General features: G+C 40.6%; 1 protein-coding gene across 3 annotated transcripts in view; it reads left to right on the forward strand.

The window, feature by feature from the left end:
• siah1 (siah E3 ubiquitin protein ligase 1) overlaps positions 1-18,296 on the forward strand; it is a 33,472-nt gene that overhangs the window by 10,905 nt on the left and 4,271 nt on the right. For 2 of the 3 annotated variants that reach the window (XM_034878164.1, XM_034878165.1), the window contains one exon: positions 14,742-14,798. In XM_034878164.1, coding sequence (XP_034734055.1) covers positions 14,789-14,798 — 10 coding nt within the window. In that variant the 5' untranslated portion in view covers positions 14,742-14,788. Of the gene's footprint in view, positions 1-6,057; positions 6,317-14,741; positions 14,799-18,296 lie in introns of those variants that run through there. The other variant, XM_034878162.1, reaches the window with a different exon arrangement.

Genomic DNA, 18,296 nt, shown 5'->3' on the forward strand with positions numbered 1-18,296 from the left:
CTGAGATATCCCTATTTATCAACAGGTTTTGATGACAATGGGTAACCTTGCTAGAGCCAATGAAAACTAAAAATTTGACTTGTAAATGGAACGCATTCAACTCTGGTGTGACGTCATTCCCAGCTACGGCTTCCGATTCCCGAGGTAAATGGAACACACTATTGGTACAAGCCGGGCTGTCAGTGGGAGTAACAGCAGCAGTCATTTCATATGGTAATATCGGCTTGTGCTCAACTCTTTCCTAGCGTGTTTTACAGCCTCCCCGCCAAGGCGAGCTTTAAACATCACGCTTGTCTCTTACTCCCTTTAATTTCAATTCAGTAATGCTTTATTAGCATGACACTTGCATTGCCAAAGTGTGAAGATGTAAATAATTAGTTTCCCTGTCTATCCACTCTCTTCCCCTTTGTGAACCCCTGGCTGTAGGTGATGAAGTGTTTGTGTCCCTGGTGATGAACTGCTGCATGGTCCAGATGGCTCATTGTTGTAGCCGCAGCCCGGCCCCTTTAATAACACACATTTGGCGTGTGTGTGTGTGTGTGTCACAGCAGTTTGTTTTTTTTTGCTGCGGGATTTCTGACTGCATTAAATTTTGAATTGTCTAATGATAATGGGAACAGATGTAGTGTAATGATAGTAAAAAAAATAGAGCAGAAGGAGTGCAGCAGTGTTCCTCTTAGATGGTAGGGCTTGGCTATATGGAGCAAATCAAATATCGCAATATTTCTGAGCAAATGCTTCCTATCGATACCGCAACGATGTTGTATGTGTTGACTATTGGTGCTTTCACAAAATGTTTACACAATGAGATTTCTCCACCGAATATGGAATAAGTAATGGCAATAGTTAGTAATACAGGGAGAAGATTTTCATTTTGTGACTTTTGAGTGGCTAAAGGGAAAATGTTTCTCTTGCATCTTATTTATTCATTGAAGTTTTCTTTTGAAACGGTGTTAAAATCTTCTCTATTTCAAACTCATTAATTCAACCTCGTCTCGTGAGCTCAATGTCTCATCACACTGCTAATTTTCCCCGATTTGATACTATCAGTTACAGTATTTCCGCTATAAACCTATAGCAGTGGTGGGCCACTCAGAATAATTTGGCCTCATGGCAGTACCGAAAGAAAACTAGCAAACCCGCTTTAAAACTAAACTGAATTTGAAAACAAGTCAAAATGAAATGAAAAACTAACAAAAAATGCAAAACTATAATAACCTTTTTTTTGGTACTGCCGTCTTGTTTTGTCGTGGTCAACGAAATCGTGGCAGAGAATCGTGACCTCAATTCTAAGCAAAATAATTGTGAATCGTATTTTACCCCGAATCATGCAGGCCTAGTGAACGGTCATTCTCTGTCATTTACTTTTTTCAAGGAGGAGTAAAGGACTTTAATTCACTACTTTGCAGTTTTTAAGGGTGGTAGTGCAACTGTGTGGTGGTTTCAAAATAGGCACCTTTTAATGACAGTGTTGTGGACCATGAATTGTTAGACTGTTTATGATTGAAGCACACAAGATGTATTTTAATGCTATGTTTGAACAGGGCCAAAGTCTTTCTGTATGTCACAAGCTAGCTATCGCTTTATCTCCTGCTGACAGATTCTGGCTTACAGTGATGTTTTGGTTTTACTTAGGCTTCTTTTCCTGGCTAGATCAGTTTTGTGTGTGTGTGTGTGTGTGTGTGTGTGTGTGTGTGTGTGTGTGTGTGTATGTATAGGGAGGGGGAGGGAGCCAGAGTGTGTGCAGGAGAGTGAGTCTGAAAGAAAGGAGCCGAGGGGGGGGGGGGGGGGGGGGGGGGGGGGGGGGGGGGAGATTTTTCACAGCTAGAACGATTAGAGTAACAAGTTAACCCCTTGCCATTCCGACGAGCCGCTAGCAGGCCTGGCCGAACGTTTTAGGGGCCTTAGCAGGTCGTGTGACCTCTCAGTCCAGATATAAGGACAAAGGGTTCGGTGGTAGGCTTTAGGGGTGGATCACTCACCAGAGGCCTCACGATACTATATCATCACGATACTTATAGCACGATATATTATTGCAGTTTTAAATGTTGCAATATTCTGAGATACGTTGCAACGTATCACCTTTTTTCCAACTTCAGAAGTTTTTCCCAATTTCAAATTCTATCTCCAAAAAGATACATTTCTGTTTGCTCATCTCAGTTTAATTTTATTGCTGCAAAATGGGATTGTAAAGCAGACAAACTGACCAACACATGCAGTAAATATTAAAGATTGATACTTTGCGTCTGTGTATCGAGACAGTATTGACACGGACAATATTGCTATGCTGTATAATTTGTTCCCCACATCCCTAGTAGGCTTGTGCTGAGTGGCGATTGGATCAATCTGTGATTGGGTTTTCCTATTCATAGTTTAAAGCGATTTATCTTACTATCAAAACTTTAATATCTAGAATCTGCGCCCTGCTATTTTTCTGGTGTAGCGATAAGTCGTTAAATTAATGCGGCTCAGCTGGCGGCTAAGCCACATTAATCAGCACAAGTGAAATCCTTAACGTTAATAACAAAGGAGTTTGCCCGCCCTTTTTTTCATGCACCTTACATCTGGGGCCCTATTTTAACGATCTAAGCAAGAAGCACCTGGCACAGGTGTGTTTTGGGCGTGTATGAATTAGAGCCTGACCGATTATCAGCCGGTATTAGGCATTTCCCAAACTATTGGTATCTGCATTTATTTTTATTTTTTATAGTGTTGTTGTTCAAGACCCTGAACACGGAGTTGCCCTTGATGGAGCGCGTGGCTGTCGTCGTGGTAGCGAGGCGCTGCCTATTTTAGCTCCTGCCGTCACGGTAGCTAGACGCTACCTTTGTTAGCTCTCAAAGACTGATCCTAAATGTTGCCTGGATATTTGTTTAGAGTGTTGGTATGTTCGGATGATTATCACATGAGATTCAAAACATCTGTTAACCTAGTCATTCTTCAATTCCCCCACAGTAATCCTGTAGTTTTCCCGTAGTTTTTTTTTTTTGTGTGACACATTTAACATACAATACTGCAGTGATTATATATGCTATAGCTGCAAACATCAATTTTTTTTATTTTGTTTAAAACATACCATTATTTCACAAACATTACTGGTGATAATAATCTTGCAAGATTGTTGGATGCCCTCAGTGTAGTGACTTGATTTAAGGTCAATTTAGTTAACAGTTGTATTCTTAATTTATGTGATAGTTGTTTAGACTGCACTGTGAATTACCTTTTTTTTATTTTCTTGGAAGTGTGTTTTCTTCCCATAAGTGTGTTAATTTTGGTGTCTCTATGTTGCCTCCGACCTTAATTGGGAAATAAATAAAAATCTTTTCAACCTAATCTCCGACTCATTCTGAGTGTTTACACCTGCTCACGACTACACAGCGACGTCTACCTACAACAGGCAGCCTCGGCCACAGTGTATGAATGTGTGTGTGAATGGTTCCTGTACTATGTAAAAGCGCTATATACAGTCCATTTGATGTTCCTCTGATCTGACTAAACAAATCATCATATTTTAGTGCGAACTCATAACTAATGTTTTTTTTTTTTAATTTTGGGGGCATTTTAGGCCTTTATTTGACAGGACAGCTGAGGACACGAAAGGGGAGAGAGAGGGGGAGCGACATGCAGCAAGGGGCCGCAGGCCGGATCCGAACCCGGGCCGGCTGCGCCGAGGAGCAAACCTCTATACATGGGCACCCGCTCTACCAACTGAGCCATCTGGGTGCCCATAAATAACTAATGTTAATCTGTTAACATTTTTGTTACGCGTTTGGGGATTATAAAAAAAAAAGAAGGTATATCGGCCGATATATTAGCATATCGGATTTTTCATTAACCAAATATTTGTATCGGCTTTAAAAATTCCTTATCGGTCGGGCTGTAGTACAAATCCGCTTTTGCTAGCTCAACAGTGGAGGGAAAGGGTCAGTGCGCCAGTGTAGTTGTAGAGCAGATAATATCCTAATACTATTTCACATTGTAATATTTCCAATTTTAATTGCGTGTGTGCGTGTACTGTGCACTAGCCTGGGTGCATGTTACTAATGTGCTGTTAAAATAACAATGAAACGCTGCGTTATTGACTTTAGACGAGGTCCTTCTTTGTTGATTTGAAAACAGAGATCAGACAAGCCTATTTCATGGGTTACCCATGAGTGGCTCCTTCACACACACATGCCCACTTTAGGCTAACCCCATGCAGTTTGGGCAATCTCCAGGTAGTTTTTCATATGCAGTGTAAATATATTATGCTGTTAGTCAAAGTAGGTATTTCAATTTAGTGAGAGCATTTTTGGAAACCTTTTTATCATTGTATAAATTGACCTGTTGTGACCTCTAGGATAATCCCAGCCTCATGAGGTGAGGATACATGGCTTCCCTGGGTATATTGATAGTAACGGGGGTTGCTAAGTAGTTTTTAGAAGCACATTGCTCACCATCAAATTTTTTGCAGAAATCTCCAAATGTCAAGTTTTTTTAAATACCAAATAGCAGCAGGGATTGTTTTTGTCAAGGTCTTGGTGTCTTTGTGTTTGTTTTGGTACTTTCTTTGTCATTTCTCAGGTACCTCAAAATGGGATAGATATGATGAATACGTCCCATTGTTTTGATCTGAAAATCCTTTGTGTCGAATCTGTAATTTTGCAAATGTCTGATCTTGGTGGTAACGCACCACCTTCCCAGAGTTTTTACACATTTTTCAAATTCCACGGTGTGAAGTTATTGAATGTGATACGTTCTCCTATTACATGGCGGCAAACTGAGAGGGGAAGTCAATAGATGGAATAAATGAAAAGAAAAAGCAGTAAGGTATGGTGTCAATGAGGGCAGCTGGTGGTGCAGCCTCCAGCCAGACGAGGCTGAAATTTGAGACTTGCACAACCACAGAGCCGGGCGGAGGGAGGGGGCAGAGAGGGAAAAAAAAAAACAAGCGCAAGAATGGCTGTCGAGGAAAAGGGAAGGCAAAATATGTAGGCTCGGTGCAGGGGAAGCATGCAAGAAAGTATGGGGGAGAGAGGAAAATGGAGTGGGGGGTGGGGGCGCGCAAAGACATGAAGGGCAAACACAATTTGTAAGAATCAAGTCCTAGTCTGTGTGAAAGAGAAATGATGTGTTGTGGAGAAGAAGGGGAATGTGTTTGGTTAGGGAGCCGCCAAGAGGGGAAGGGTGTGAGTGAGCATGCTCTGTTTGGACTGACATTGGATGCCGGCTTAGCTTCTCTCCGTCTTGCAAACACACCCAGCAGCAGTGACACCTACCACACTCCAGGGGACACACAGAGCATGGCTTAAATGGGGGGAAAAAAACACAGAGGAGAAAAAGGCAGAGGGAGAGTTACTTTGTTTGGGACTTTCCCTCCTTTTCATTTCAGCTGCAACCCTCTCCTCTTCCACCGGGAAAGCAAGAGAGAGCAGGGCTTTGTTTTCCAATCGGCAAAGGATTATTCTTCCACCAACTCTTTAAAACCATACATTTCTTTTTTTTTTTTTTTGGTACAGTTCAGCCCCTCGTTTGCTGTGGGAATTGTGCTGCAAACCCGCAAGTTTGGGAAATTGTTTTGGAAGAGGATATATCTTTTAAAAGCAGCCCTGGTCCCTAAAGATCTGGCACAAGGAAATAAAAAGGTGGAACTTAAAAAAAAAAAAGAGAAAAAAAAGGATAATTCATTCAGCGTTACGTCTGCAGTGACTTGGCTTAACACATGTTACTTTAAGTTCCTAGTGGCTGTTTGGGAGGAGCCAGGGAGTGGCAGGTCCACCACGCCAACAAACTGCTAACAGGCTGGCTGGCTGACTGTGCAAGGCTTTCAGTTTAACAGAAAGCAAACCGTGAGTTTCTCTGTGCTGCAGCAAAAGCACTGTGGTGTTTTTATTTTTTCATTTTGGCACCGGGTTTGGCTGGATAGGCATGTCTGCTGAACGCCAGTGTTTCTTGTAGTTCCACTGACTTAGGGACTTTGGAGTTGTTGTTTTTTTGTAGTTTTGTTGGATTCCATGGACATAGACACTCCGGTGTCCTCCGGTCCAATCCCCTCATGGGCTATTATTTTTCTGGGTATTGAGCTACTATTTGTCCTTGTCTGGACACAGATGTGATCCTCTGTTGCCGCTGGCCAAAACTCACCACAAAACAGTGTGGTTTCCTTGGAAAAGACCAGAGAAATATGGTGTTGATGGGCTGTGTGAGTGCTCTACTCCTATGTCTCTGGTCCAAGTGAAACCAAAGCCAGCTAGCGTAGCACTGCAAGCTCCGCCCTGGAATTCCTTGTTCCGACTCTTCTCATGTGTAGCCACGAGGAGCATGCACAGGACTAAAGGTGAATGAGCTCTTCAAAATGTAATGCACATGAAAGCGCACTTACTTCTGGAAACCTTTACACATTAAACCCATTTCTCCTCAGTACCTTATTATGTTATGTGCAACTTTCCTCGTAGCTGCAGCCAAGGTGATGTAAAATGTCGTAAATTCCTGTGCACAGTCGGACCGTAGCTTTGGCTGTGTGAGGTTGATACCTTGGTGCTTTATGTTCAGGGAGATTGGCTAACAAAAGTGCGTACGTCCTGTGTGTTGTGACAGAATGTGTGTTGAATAGCTTGTCTTGTGAGTACAGAAGACTCTTTAAGCAAGGGGGGGGGGGGGGGTTTGTGTGCGCATGCGCCTGTGCTAGAAGTTGAGCACAAAGAATGGCATGTTTGTGTTGAAGCCCTGCTTGTTTTCTTCATTTGTCTCCAGTCTTCTTCCATATCCTCTTCACTGTAGCTTATCTTTTCCCTCCGTTGTATGCTACCCGTCCTTCCTTCCTTGGTATTGGTTTTTTGCTCCCTTTTGTGTTTTTCTTTTTTGTTTTATTTCTCACCATTCTTGGCTTCAGTATAGAATTTGCTGTCTCAGGAAATGTTTGCATTTTTTTGTATCTGTTCCTCTGTGTGTAGTGCTGAAGGGGTCTACTGAAGGTGCCTGTATGTCAACATGCGTCTCGTGGTGTTTGTCTTAGGAATTTTGACGCTTGCTGCAGGCTAAGGATGCCACGGTGTGGACATTTTCCAACCGGTTAATAGACTTGTGACTAGAGAAGTTAGTCACCAACTAGTTTGATACTTGATACATTGGGTTGTTATTTTAAGAAAGAACAATGGTTGAATTCAGCTGGTTAAATGTGAATATTTACTAATTTCATCACACCTGTATCACAGTAAACTGCATATCTTTGAGTTGTAGACGAAGACGTTTGAGGAGGACGTCACCTTGGACATTGGGAAAAGGTGACCAAACAACTAATTGACAAATAAACAACCGATTAATCAACATATAGTATGTTTACATGCACACCAATATTCCACTATTATTCTGAATATGACAATATTCAGAATTTGATACAGGTCAGTTTGGTATTCTGAGTAAGGCCTTTTTCCGAATATAGCATTTTCCGATTAAGACATGGGATATTCCGGTATCATTTGGGTTTTAGAGGCATTCTTTGGACATGTACAGTGGGTTGAGAAAGTTTAAACACCCATGCTAAAGTTGATTTAAAAAGAGGAATAAAAAAAAATCTTGATCTTAATGCCTTAATTCAAAACATTTAGGAAACTCCAACCTTTTAAAGACACCAATTTTCTTTGTGAATTAATGTAGTGTACATAAATAAATGTTCTTCCTTAAAATACAGGGGCATAAGTAGACACACCCCTATGTTACATTCCCATAGAAGCAGGCACGTTTTTATTTTTAAAGGCCAGTTATTTCACGGATCCAGCTGTTATGCATTAAAGCTCCCTTGGCATGGTGTTATTTCAGTTGGCTAAATAGCTTGTTTGATTTGCATTGAGAGATGATCCTATGGAATGTATCCCATGCCAAGGGGGGGGGGGGGGGGGGGGGGGGGGGGGGGGGGGGGGGGGGGGGGGGGGGGGGGGTTTAATCCCAAAGGACAAGGGAACTTTATCAGGATGCGTAGTATCTTAGATCCATGAAATAACTGGCCTTTAAAGAATAAAAATCTTCCTGCCTCTATGGGAATTTAACATAGGGGGGTGTATACTTATGCCCTATGTATTTTAAGGAAGAACATTTATTTAATTACTATTCATTCACAAAGAATATTGATGTCTTTTTTTTTTTTTTTTTTTAAAGGTTGGCGTTTCTTAATTTTTCTTTAATTAGGGCATTATGATCAATTTCCAAGAGAAATTTTTTTTATTCTCCTTTTTAATCAACTTTTGCCTTGGTGTGTAAACTTTCTCAAGCCACTGTATACAGCCTATTCGGAATATGCATCTCAATCTGGGTTTTTACCGCAGTTCACACCACGTTTTACAGCCTCTTGCCTGTTTACCGTTCACTGTCAGCTCCGCGCTTTGCTATGGTTGCTGTACACAAACCAACCAGCCAACAGTTTGCAAGATAAGAAGGAAAAACACGGCTACTTTTAAACATGATCAAATACTTGGATGTCATCAGGTTTTTTCGATATGCGCACACATCGCTACGTCAACCTTTTCAAGAAACTGGTTGAAGGAATGAAAGAGGGAGGCTGTGTTCGCACGGTCCAACAAGTCCGCCACTGCTGGAAAACATGTTTTGCATGGCTACATGTAAACGGGTAAATGTCAATATTGGTGGAATGTTCACTTTCATTATCCATGCAAACATCTTAGTCGGAAAAAAAATCTTCTCCTTCAAAACACGGGCAAAAAACGGAATATTATGTGCATGTAAACATAGTCACTGAATAATAATGATCATCATTAGTTGCAATATTACTGGACCCAAATATTCAGTAATTAGATATTTGTTCATTGTGTTGGTTTTAGGTTTTGAATTTTGGGATTCACTCTAGTTTTTGTTTTTCAATATTGTAGAACAGGAGTATTCAAATTAAAGTGCAAGAGGTCCAAAAAGTCAACCCTCCGCCCCTGCTGAGATCCAACAATTTGATACACACAAATACTAAAGGAATCAATTTATTCTACATTTTTATTTAATCAATGCAGCCTGCAATGTTCTTTTTTGGTAACAATAAATGAACAAGAATAATTTTTTGGGGGGATTTGACAATTGTTTTTTAAAACGTCTTTTTCATAATAAAAATGTAAATAGGGTATACAATCTATTAACTGCGTACTAATTGTTTAGTCCTAACTTTGAACCAGCAAGTTATGTTTTAAGCTCCTCCTTTTTTCTGCTTGTGGAGAGCTACGTGACACATGAAACTGTGTTGACGAAGACCAGAGAGTTAAAACGGCCGTCAGAGTATACCAGGCAGACACGTAGCTGACGACCTACTGACAGACTCGGACATACACGCCGCGGGCCGCTGTGGACTTTTGTCAGTCCCCCAAGCGGTTTCATGGAAGTGGCTGCATGTTTCCGACAATGCATAAAACATCAACACCGGTGAATGATTGTTACTAGCTTGTTGATTAGTCTGAGTCAAACGTTAGCAGCCAGTAAACCGGGAGAAGAGGTAGTGGCTGGTGTGTGTGTGTGTTGGCCCGACCCTGCATTTGGTGAGTGTTAATGTCTGACATGGCACAGGCAGTAACGTCCTACTGTGGTGTAATCACCGCGTGTCCTGTCTCCTGCACGCTCCAGAAAGGGAGAGGGGACTAACGTAACACAAGAACTTTTGTGTCCCGTTATAATGGTTTGCCCTTTTTATGGACACGATGTGTATGTGAATGAATTCAAAGCTGTCTTCTTTTTTAAAGAATGAATAGAATTATATTTAATAGTTAATCCTTGTCTCATATTTCAGTGCATTGAAACACAACGTTGCTTTTTAAAAAAAAAATTTTTTTAAAGACAACAGCGGTATACCGTATTAACCCGCAACCCTACTAGGCAGACGTCTTTATCATCCCAGGAAATTGAAATTAGCTCCCAGCTGCATTTGAGGGATAGAAACTTAAAGCCGATTTTTAGGGATGCACTAATTATGAAATTCTTGGCTGAGACCTATGTTTGAAACAACAATTTGATATTTTTCTGATATTTTTAAGACCTCATTTTTTGACAGCGGAATGTTTAGAAATCTTCACTTTAAAATCATTCTTTTAGTAAACTATTTTTTTGAATGCTGTATTTTAACAGGATCCTAAAATGAAACCCCTTAAACGTGTAGCGTAGCGGCTCTGATCTAAAGGCTAGTGGTGCTTGCACATTGTTATGTTTGTTTATAAGCACAGCTGAAACCATAGGTTATCAACAGAGTAATGTCGGTGTTTACTACCATAACAGCGTTGACAACTATGTGGAAGTTTCAACTTGAACAAAAAAAGGTCAATAAGCATAAAAAGAAATGTAAACAAAAAGCGCAATACTTTTTATTTACTTTATCTATTTATTTATTTTTTTTACAGAACTAAATGTCAGAAAGCAATCTTTTCAAAATGGACATTGTGCTTTGCTAAATAAAATAAATGCAACAAATAAGGAATACAAATTCTTATTGAGATACTTTTTGTATGTCCTTATAAACAATGACATTTAGGACATGTGATGTATAATAACTGGTGGTGAAGTTACAAAATATTATTTGTACAACCTTTAACATAAATTAAAGTTTGCATACTCTGAACCCCCCCTACACTTCTGATACTCACGTAACCTTACGCAACACGCGCTCTACTGCCCAACCAGACTGATTCACCATATCTTTAGTGGATAATGTTACGACTCTATAGCTTAATACATCCATAGCATAATTCAGAGGTCAGATTTCATGTAGATTCACACAGAAGCATAAATCCAGGCACCAGTGAGAGTGCGAGCGAGAGCGGCAGGTGCGTTGAGTGACGACAGTGCCTAAGTGGTGAAGCAAGCTACGAGAGGGACGCCGCCGGTGAGAGGGACACCGCCGGTGAGCTGTGTCGGACTTAGCGTAGCGGCTGTGTGAGGGGGAAGCAAGAGGGGAAAGATATGGCTAAGACAATTTCAAGTGAGTTGAATAAACGCTGAATAAAACAAGTTTCAGACATTGTGGCTTAGTCTGTCGATAACACTCTCCGTAAAGAGAAGGGTTTCCACATGTCACTGCAGTTAGTGATGTTCTGATACCAGTATCGGTATCGCCTTTGATACTGCCTAAAACGCTTAGTGTCGGGATGTAATGGAGTTCATGCACCGATCCATACCACTTAATAATAAAGTCCTAAAGAAAAGCCCCGTTAAAGTAGTTTGTTCTTTTTCCGTTGGAATAGAAACAAACTCAATAATAAGAGTCCTGTGGCATTTGTTTGTCTGTTCATGTTTCACAAAGAGTTTAACCTGCGCCAGACCGACAACAAAATCCTATCCCATCCATACAGGGATAGTAGTGTACAGTTGTTAAAACATGATAAAACATATGACACACTGGTATCGGATCATTAATTGGTATTGGCCGATACGCAAGTTCAGGTGTCAGAATCTGTATCGGGAAGCAAAAAATGGTATCCAACCATCAATCAATCAATCAATCCATCAAAATGTATTTATATAGCACTTTACAACAACCAGCAGGTATCCAAAGTGCTTAACAAAATGAGTAAAAACATACAACAGAAAGACCATCTCTAACAGCAGTACACACACACACACACACACAGCCACACACACACACTCACGCACACACACACACACACAGAGTCACGCACACAGCACACCTTTTTGTTTACTTAAATTGCACGGTTGTGTAATCACAGTGAGATTGCGATTTAATCGTGTAGCCCTAGTAATTTTATTAAGATAAAATAGTTGTGCACTATAGCTTTTAGCTCAAACTTGATTTATTGCCTTCATGCTCATGGTAAACAATTTTTGCTATGTGTAAAAAAAAAAAAAAAAAAATGTACTAAAACTACTTCAAGCCATTGGGTTTCTATTGGAATCACTGCCTTCCCAGTGCAACACAAAGTTGCTGAAGTTGGATTAATCCATGTACATGGCAAAGATGCCTCCTTTTAATGTTCCTAATTGGAAACTCTCTCCATATTTCTATGAGGATGCCCTGTCATCATGTAAAACAAGCATGGTTTATAAATTGGGTATTGTTTACATTGGCTCCACCTTACTTGCATTGCTGCCTCAGTCACATGATTTGACTATTTTAGCTTCTTAAAGCAATGCCCTGTTTTCGGTTTTTCTAACTACAAATTGACTAAGGAAGACATGCAGGTCCACGCTGATAGAATATACACTCTCTGTCTGCTAGGTTTACCTGCTGTGTTGTTTTTAGAAACGGTGTTACAAGTGGAGAGAGGAAGCTGGTGATCTCTTTCTGTTCATGGTGTACACACGGACACGTTGTTTTGAATTGTGTCAAATGTCAAAACATTGTAACCGGGATTTTATACTGTGGACTACGTATGCATTTGAAACCAGGGCCAGATTGTGAATTTAGAAGTGTTATGATTTGTGTTTACCACTTCAGACTCAATACCGGTATTTCAGTGCTCTGTCACGGTTGTAGAATCAGTGTAGCCGCATTTTTTTCACGTAAAATAATGCCATTGTTTATGGTTGTATAAGTGGAGAAAAGTTTCTCTGCAGCTGGTATACTACGTAACTATTAGGGGTGTGCTAAAAAATTGATTTATATTTATGAATGGATTAAAGTTCTACTGATTCAAGATATACAGATAGTTTTTTTTGTAATAGCGTTAATACTACCACATGGGAAAAGAAACTACATCTTCATACTCTGAATCGTTTTTTAAAATTGAAAATTGTTTTTTAATCAAATCGTGAGCCTGAATAATCAATATTGAATAGTGACATTTTCTGAATCCTGTACCCCTAGTTACTGTGTGCTATGCTGTGGTTTCAGTGGCTGCAAAAGTGGTGATGGGTATTTTGCTAAAACATAGCTAATTAACACGGCTTTGTAAAGTTTATATTTAAATGACAGATATGCAATACACTAAGGACTGGATGATATCTTCTCGGGCGGATGGCAGCTATGTGGTCTAAAGTGAGCATATCAACTAGGGCTGCTCGATTTTGGGAAAAATCATAATCACGATTATTTTGGTCAATATTGAAATCACGATTATGTAACATGATTATTTCACATGACTTTGGAAACGTGTTGCATTTAATAAAAAGACACCTTTCAACAATTCTTAAAACATTGAACATGTATTGTACTTTTTGAACTATTAAAATAAATATAAATATAAATTTCAAATCAAAGTATAAAAGTATTTATTCCCTGTATTTACTTCCACAATCTCTTTAAAACAAGTAGGCAACATTTTGGCAAAATATAAACAAATTCCAGCATCTCAATTAACGAATATAAAAGGCTGGCCCATCATCAGGCCCCAGCATTAACAGCAAATAAGTTAACTTAAGACAACAAAATTATTTAAATTACCATGTTAGTAGGGTTACTAAAATAATCTCTTAAATGTTTCTAGCCAGAAACACCAATCTGTTAACATTATCTGGTTTAAGAGATGAACGCAAGCAGGTGACAATGTTTCCACTTGTACTAAAAAGACCCTCTCTGAAGAGGAACTTGGAGCTGGAATGAAGAGGTATTCTCTTGCCAGTTTTGAAAGCCGAGGTGTTTCCTTTACTTGCAGCCACTACCATGTAGCAAATCTTGCACGTAGCATGTTTCTGCTCGTCGTCGGACTCCTCGAAGCCCAACTGTTCCCAGACAACGGAGTTGGTTTTGCCTTTTTTGCTTACCAAACGCTGCTGTGGCTGCCCTCCTTCTGCCATCTTTACTCTCGCTAAGTTTTTAAATTCCAGCGGGTAAGATGCACGCGACCTGCCTCCCTGACAGTGTAGGAGCTGCGTTTGGCTTCGGGAGGGGCGGATGTGCGCATGACGTGTGTGCGGGCGCGCCATTCAGAACACACGAGGAAATTACAAAACAGAACATGGCAAAATAATCGTTTTTACTCTGTTGTACTATTTTGATAATCGTTGGGAGCCGAAATCGAAACCGAAACCGAAATTCAATTAATTGCACAGCCCTAATATCAACTAAAGTTGGGCAATCTTGCCTTTTTTTTTTTTTATAACGTACCATCGTAGTTACTTGAGGTCGGCGATATTACATTGGCTAATTATTCAATTTACAGAAGTCCGAAAGAATCATAGCCCGTCAGGTGTCAGATCCCTGGATCATTAATAGCATTAATATTGGCGTAGGAAACAGAGTTCAGCCAGCTGTACGATCACTTCTGGAAAGTGATGCATCAGCCGCATAGGAGCCGCAAAGTTTAACTCAACAACTTCATCTGCTGTGTAAAATATAAGAATCATCAGACTGGGAAACCAGTGTGGAGCCAACAGACCGCACATTAGGAATTACTTCAGAAGTCTAGTCTAATGTATATTGCATTAGCAGCGCAGTAAGTGCCTTAAATGCCTTGAATGCGCCTATGGAAGTGCACAAGAGGGGCAGCGCCTTTTCCTGGTCTCTTCCAGCCGGTTGGCACAGCAGACATGGTTACCCTAAACATTAGACTGTTATTGTGTAAATCTGATCTGCTTCATATGTGAACTGACTCGGGCATGTGCAATACCCACTGTCAGTAACAACTGAACCAGGCCATCCCTCTGTGGTAAACTAACATCTTCATTCACTGGCCAGAGTACTGTGTATTTTACTCGCTGTTACTTCATGGTTGTTGCAGGTGTACTGTTGTGGTGTGATTAGTTGGTATGTACAGTACTTTCTGGCTCTGTCCCCAAAGTCGTGTTGTTTACCTTATGTGTTGTCTTTTGTGTTTCCCCTTTTTCAGAGGTCCCAACATTTCAAGAAAAGACGAAAGCCTTATTTGGAAATCTTATGGACGAAGGTTGGTATTTGTTTCTGTTGGTGTTCTTCCCCCCCCCCCCCCCCCCCCCCCCCCCCCCCCTTCCTCTGTCACCCTGTCCATCTACTCTTATATTTGATGAAAAGGGTTCTGGCAGCATTTTCTGTTGACAAATTTGTGACAAAGTTTTGCTCCAGTTTGGAAACATGTAGTACCATTTACTTTCTCCATCACAGAGAGAGGTGTGCAACATGTTTGTGTCTGCTACTAGCTTTTCCAATTTGCCTTTTTGTTAGAAGATGCTGTATTAACACTCACAGAATATTATGCTCCATCCTTTCCCTGTCATCGTTATATATCGCAGTCCGTTTGACCCTGGCTCTAACTGTCCTCTTTACTCCCCACTGCTCCGGAAGATGTTTCCCGAGCCACACTGATGCATGTCGTCACCATGACAACTTACAACAATCACCATTTCAATGTTCCAACAGTTCAATGATCTTTTCTACCCATTTTATTGTTATGGTCACTTCTTAGCACTGGCTTCCTTTAGCTGGGCTTGTTGCTACCTGATGTAGCTTTACATTCTGCCAACTAGCTATTGTAGGTATTGTTAGCCAGGTCAGATTTAGGATTAGGGTTAGTAGTAATGTTTAAATATAATGTTAAACCACTAACACAACTATTTAACATATCCTTAAAGTGAATGGGACTATTCTATATTGTTCTTACAGCCATTATACTATCACCAGTTCTGCTGTTGGTGGCATGCCCAAATCCCAAAAGTGTTTCCATAGCTCAGCCAATCAGAAGCCACGCGTTAATCCCATCAGTCACGACTGAGCTGGCTTTTTCAATCATTGCTGTGCACCAGTGATGAGCAGTGACTAATGATGTCGTCAGAATTCAAGTTGATCTTATAATATAAGCCCTAAACGGATGAAACCCTCATGATTAAAGTGCAATACATTAAAACTGTACTTTAGTTCACTACTACAAGGACTGGGTGTGGCAGTGCAAACGTTTCTCAACTCTGAGAGACTACAACACTTGCCCCCTTTCCTGGCCTCCTGGTCCAGTGGTGTTCTATTTCAGTAAAGTGGGTTTAGCCATACAGGAATTCTGCTGACTGAGCAGCGTTTTTTTTTTTTCAAGTTGTATCAACTATAAGCAATCTATCATTTCTAGGCTACTTTCACCAATTTAAAGAGGGAATGTATCTTTTTGTTACGATTGAAGCATTATTTTTCAAATCCAGCCAGTCCAGATTGACAGATTGCCACATTTTTCTCTGAGGTCCACTCATCTCGAGCAGTTGCACATGTCATGAGATGGCACTGCAGTGTTTCACGCAGACACACACCGCTGGTGGGAAGCCTCCACTCTTACAAAAAGGCCTAGTCCTGTTTTTGTTTTGTTTTTATTATTTTTCTTCTCAAAATATAGCAATTGTTTATCAACATTATTTTCTAATATATACATACACACACACACATGGACATACACAACACATTTAAGTGCATTCTATAGGTCAGTTGTAGTTATTTTGTTATAAAAATATAATTATTTAGAAATATTCAGGATTACTCGGGGTCTGAATTTGAGTGGTGTGCGCATAATTTGTTTGCTTTTTATTTTTTTATTGATTCCCCGCAAATCCAGCACTTATAATGTGGAAAAATTCCAGCACCAAGAACAGCATTGTATCATAAGATTCAGCCAACAGCTGCACCAGTGCAGAGTCATGTGTGGAATGACTTCCCAGAAGCACTGCCTGAAAACATGAATGGGTCTCCTGGCTAACACATATACATCCACATGTGGAACCCATTCAAAGACATCACTGGAACTTGAAAGACAAGCGCAGACAGCAGTGTGTCTAAAACATTTATCAGACAGGTAATGGTAACATTACTAAGAAGCGGCAGTCAAAAGACAAGTTTCACACCACTTCAAAAACTGAATTGACCTGCTCTGTTAGTGAGATGTACGGCGCTGCGCCTTGTTAGCCTAATGTTACAAAACAGCATGTCGTAAATGGGGATTCAGCACTCAAACCTCAGCAATCTGAAGCGGTTTTCAGAGCTTTCCCTCCCCAAGAGAAGTTTGCCTTGGATTTTTATATATTTATTTTACAATGTCATTAAGTGAAAAGAAATGAAGCGGAGGAGACGGAGAAAGAACACATGGAAAGAATAGAGCATGAGACAAGAGAAGAGAGAGACATGCAAAGAAAGACCAAGGCAACTGCAACTCAGAGACGACCACTTAAAGAGAGAGACAACAAATTACTGCAATGTGTATAGTTAAGATCAGAAGTAGTACCCCCTCCCCACAGTATAATAATTAAGCATGTTAAGGGCAAATTGCGTTGTCTTCAAACGGCATTTGTCTAGTTAGTGACTGCCTGTACCAAGCTACTTTGTGTTAGTTATTTCAATCTTGCGTGCTAGCTGACTGTGGCCTTGGTCTAGCTGAATGTCCTGGGCTAATTTTGTCCCACAACTCTTAGGGCCGCTTCTAGCATGCTAGCTAGCTAGCTACTAAGTTCTATAAATAGCTACTAAGGCATTATCTCGCCCACAGCAGATGTGTTTACAAGCCAGCAGACACAGTTACAGCTAGCCAATGCTGTCCCTCATTAGGTCCAGTTTTTACCTTGTGTGTGTGTGTGTGTGTGTGTAGGCTTTACCCCCAACAGATGCACTTACAGAAGTGGTCTGCCAGATACCAAGCTAGACGTAAAAGGGAACTGGGAGTGGTCAAAGATGTCAACAGAAAATCCCAATTAAAAAATGCCTCCTTGTTAGGCGTGCTAAAACTATTACTAGAAAGATCATTTGTAGTGGTTAAGTGCTAATCGTAGAAGTAGTCAACATCATCAAAAAGAGGTCAGAGAAAGGGGAAAAAAGTAGGACTTTAATGCTGCATTAACCACAACGATCTTGAAACGGATGCAAAGACCACCGAGGATGTTCTCAGACTCCTGCAGAAGTTTTTTTTTAATTCAACCTAGAATTTGTTAAATTAGCCACTAGGTTAGGCAAATTGAGCCAACATTACTAACGCTTTGGCAGGATTTTGTACTGTCTGTGTACATATTGTTGCGCTGTCTCACTACCTGATTCTCTTGTTTTTGTCTTTTACCTTCCACACACTATCCCCTCTTTTCTCCACATTTTGTCCTCTCTGTTCTGGGTCTCAGTGTGCTGCATCTGTCTGTGGTTAGGGCTATAAAAAGAATGAACTATGCCAGGTAGCGGATTATTGGGGGGGCTGGCATGCACAGTCATCCCACCCAAACCCCGTACTGCTCAGAAAAGACCTGAACATCCCCTTTATCCTCCTGTCCTTCCCTCCCTTTTTCATCTCCACACCCACACTGCTGTGTTCACTCTTTGCTTATTTGCACATTTTCCAATCCTCCTCCAGTGTCCTCTTAACACATCCTTGTTTATTTTTCAATGTTCCTATTAAGTTTTTTTTCTTTAGCTTTTTTTCTGATGTACTTGCCCTGCACGATTCTAAACTTTGCTGTCT

This window comes from Etheostoma cragini, chromosome 8 (assembly GCF_013103735.1).
Source record: "Etheostoma cragini isolate CJK2018 chromosome 8, CSU_Ecrag_1.0, whole genome shotgun sequence".
Taxonomy (NCBI): domain Eukaryota; kingdom Metazoa; phylum Chordata; class Actinopteri; order Perciformes; family Percidae; genus Etheostoma; species Etheostoma cragini.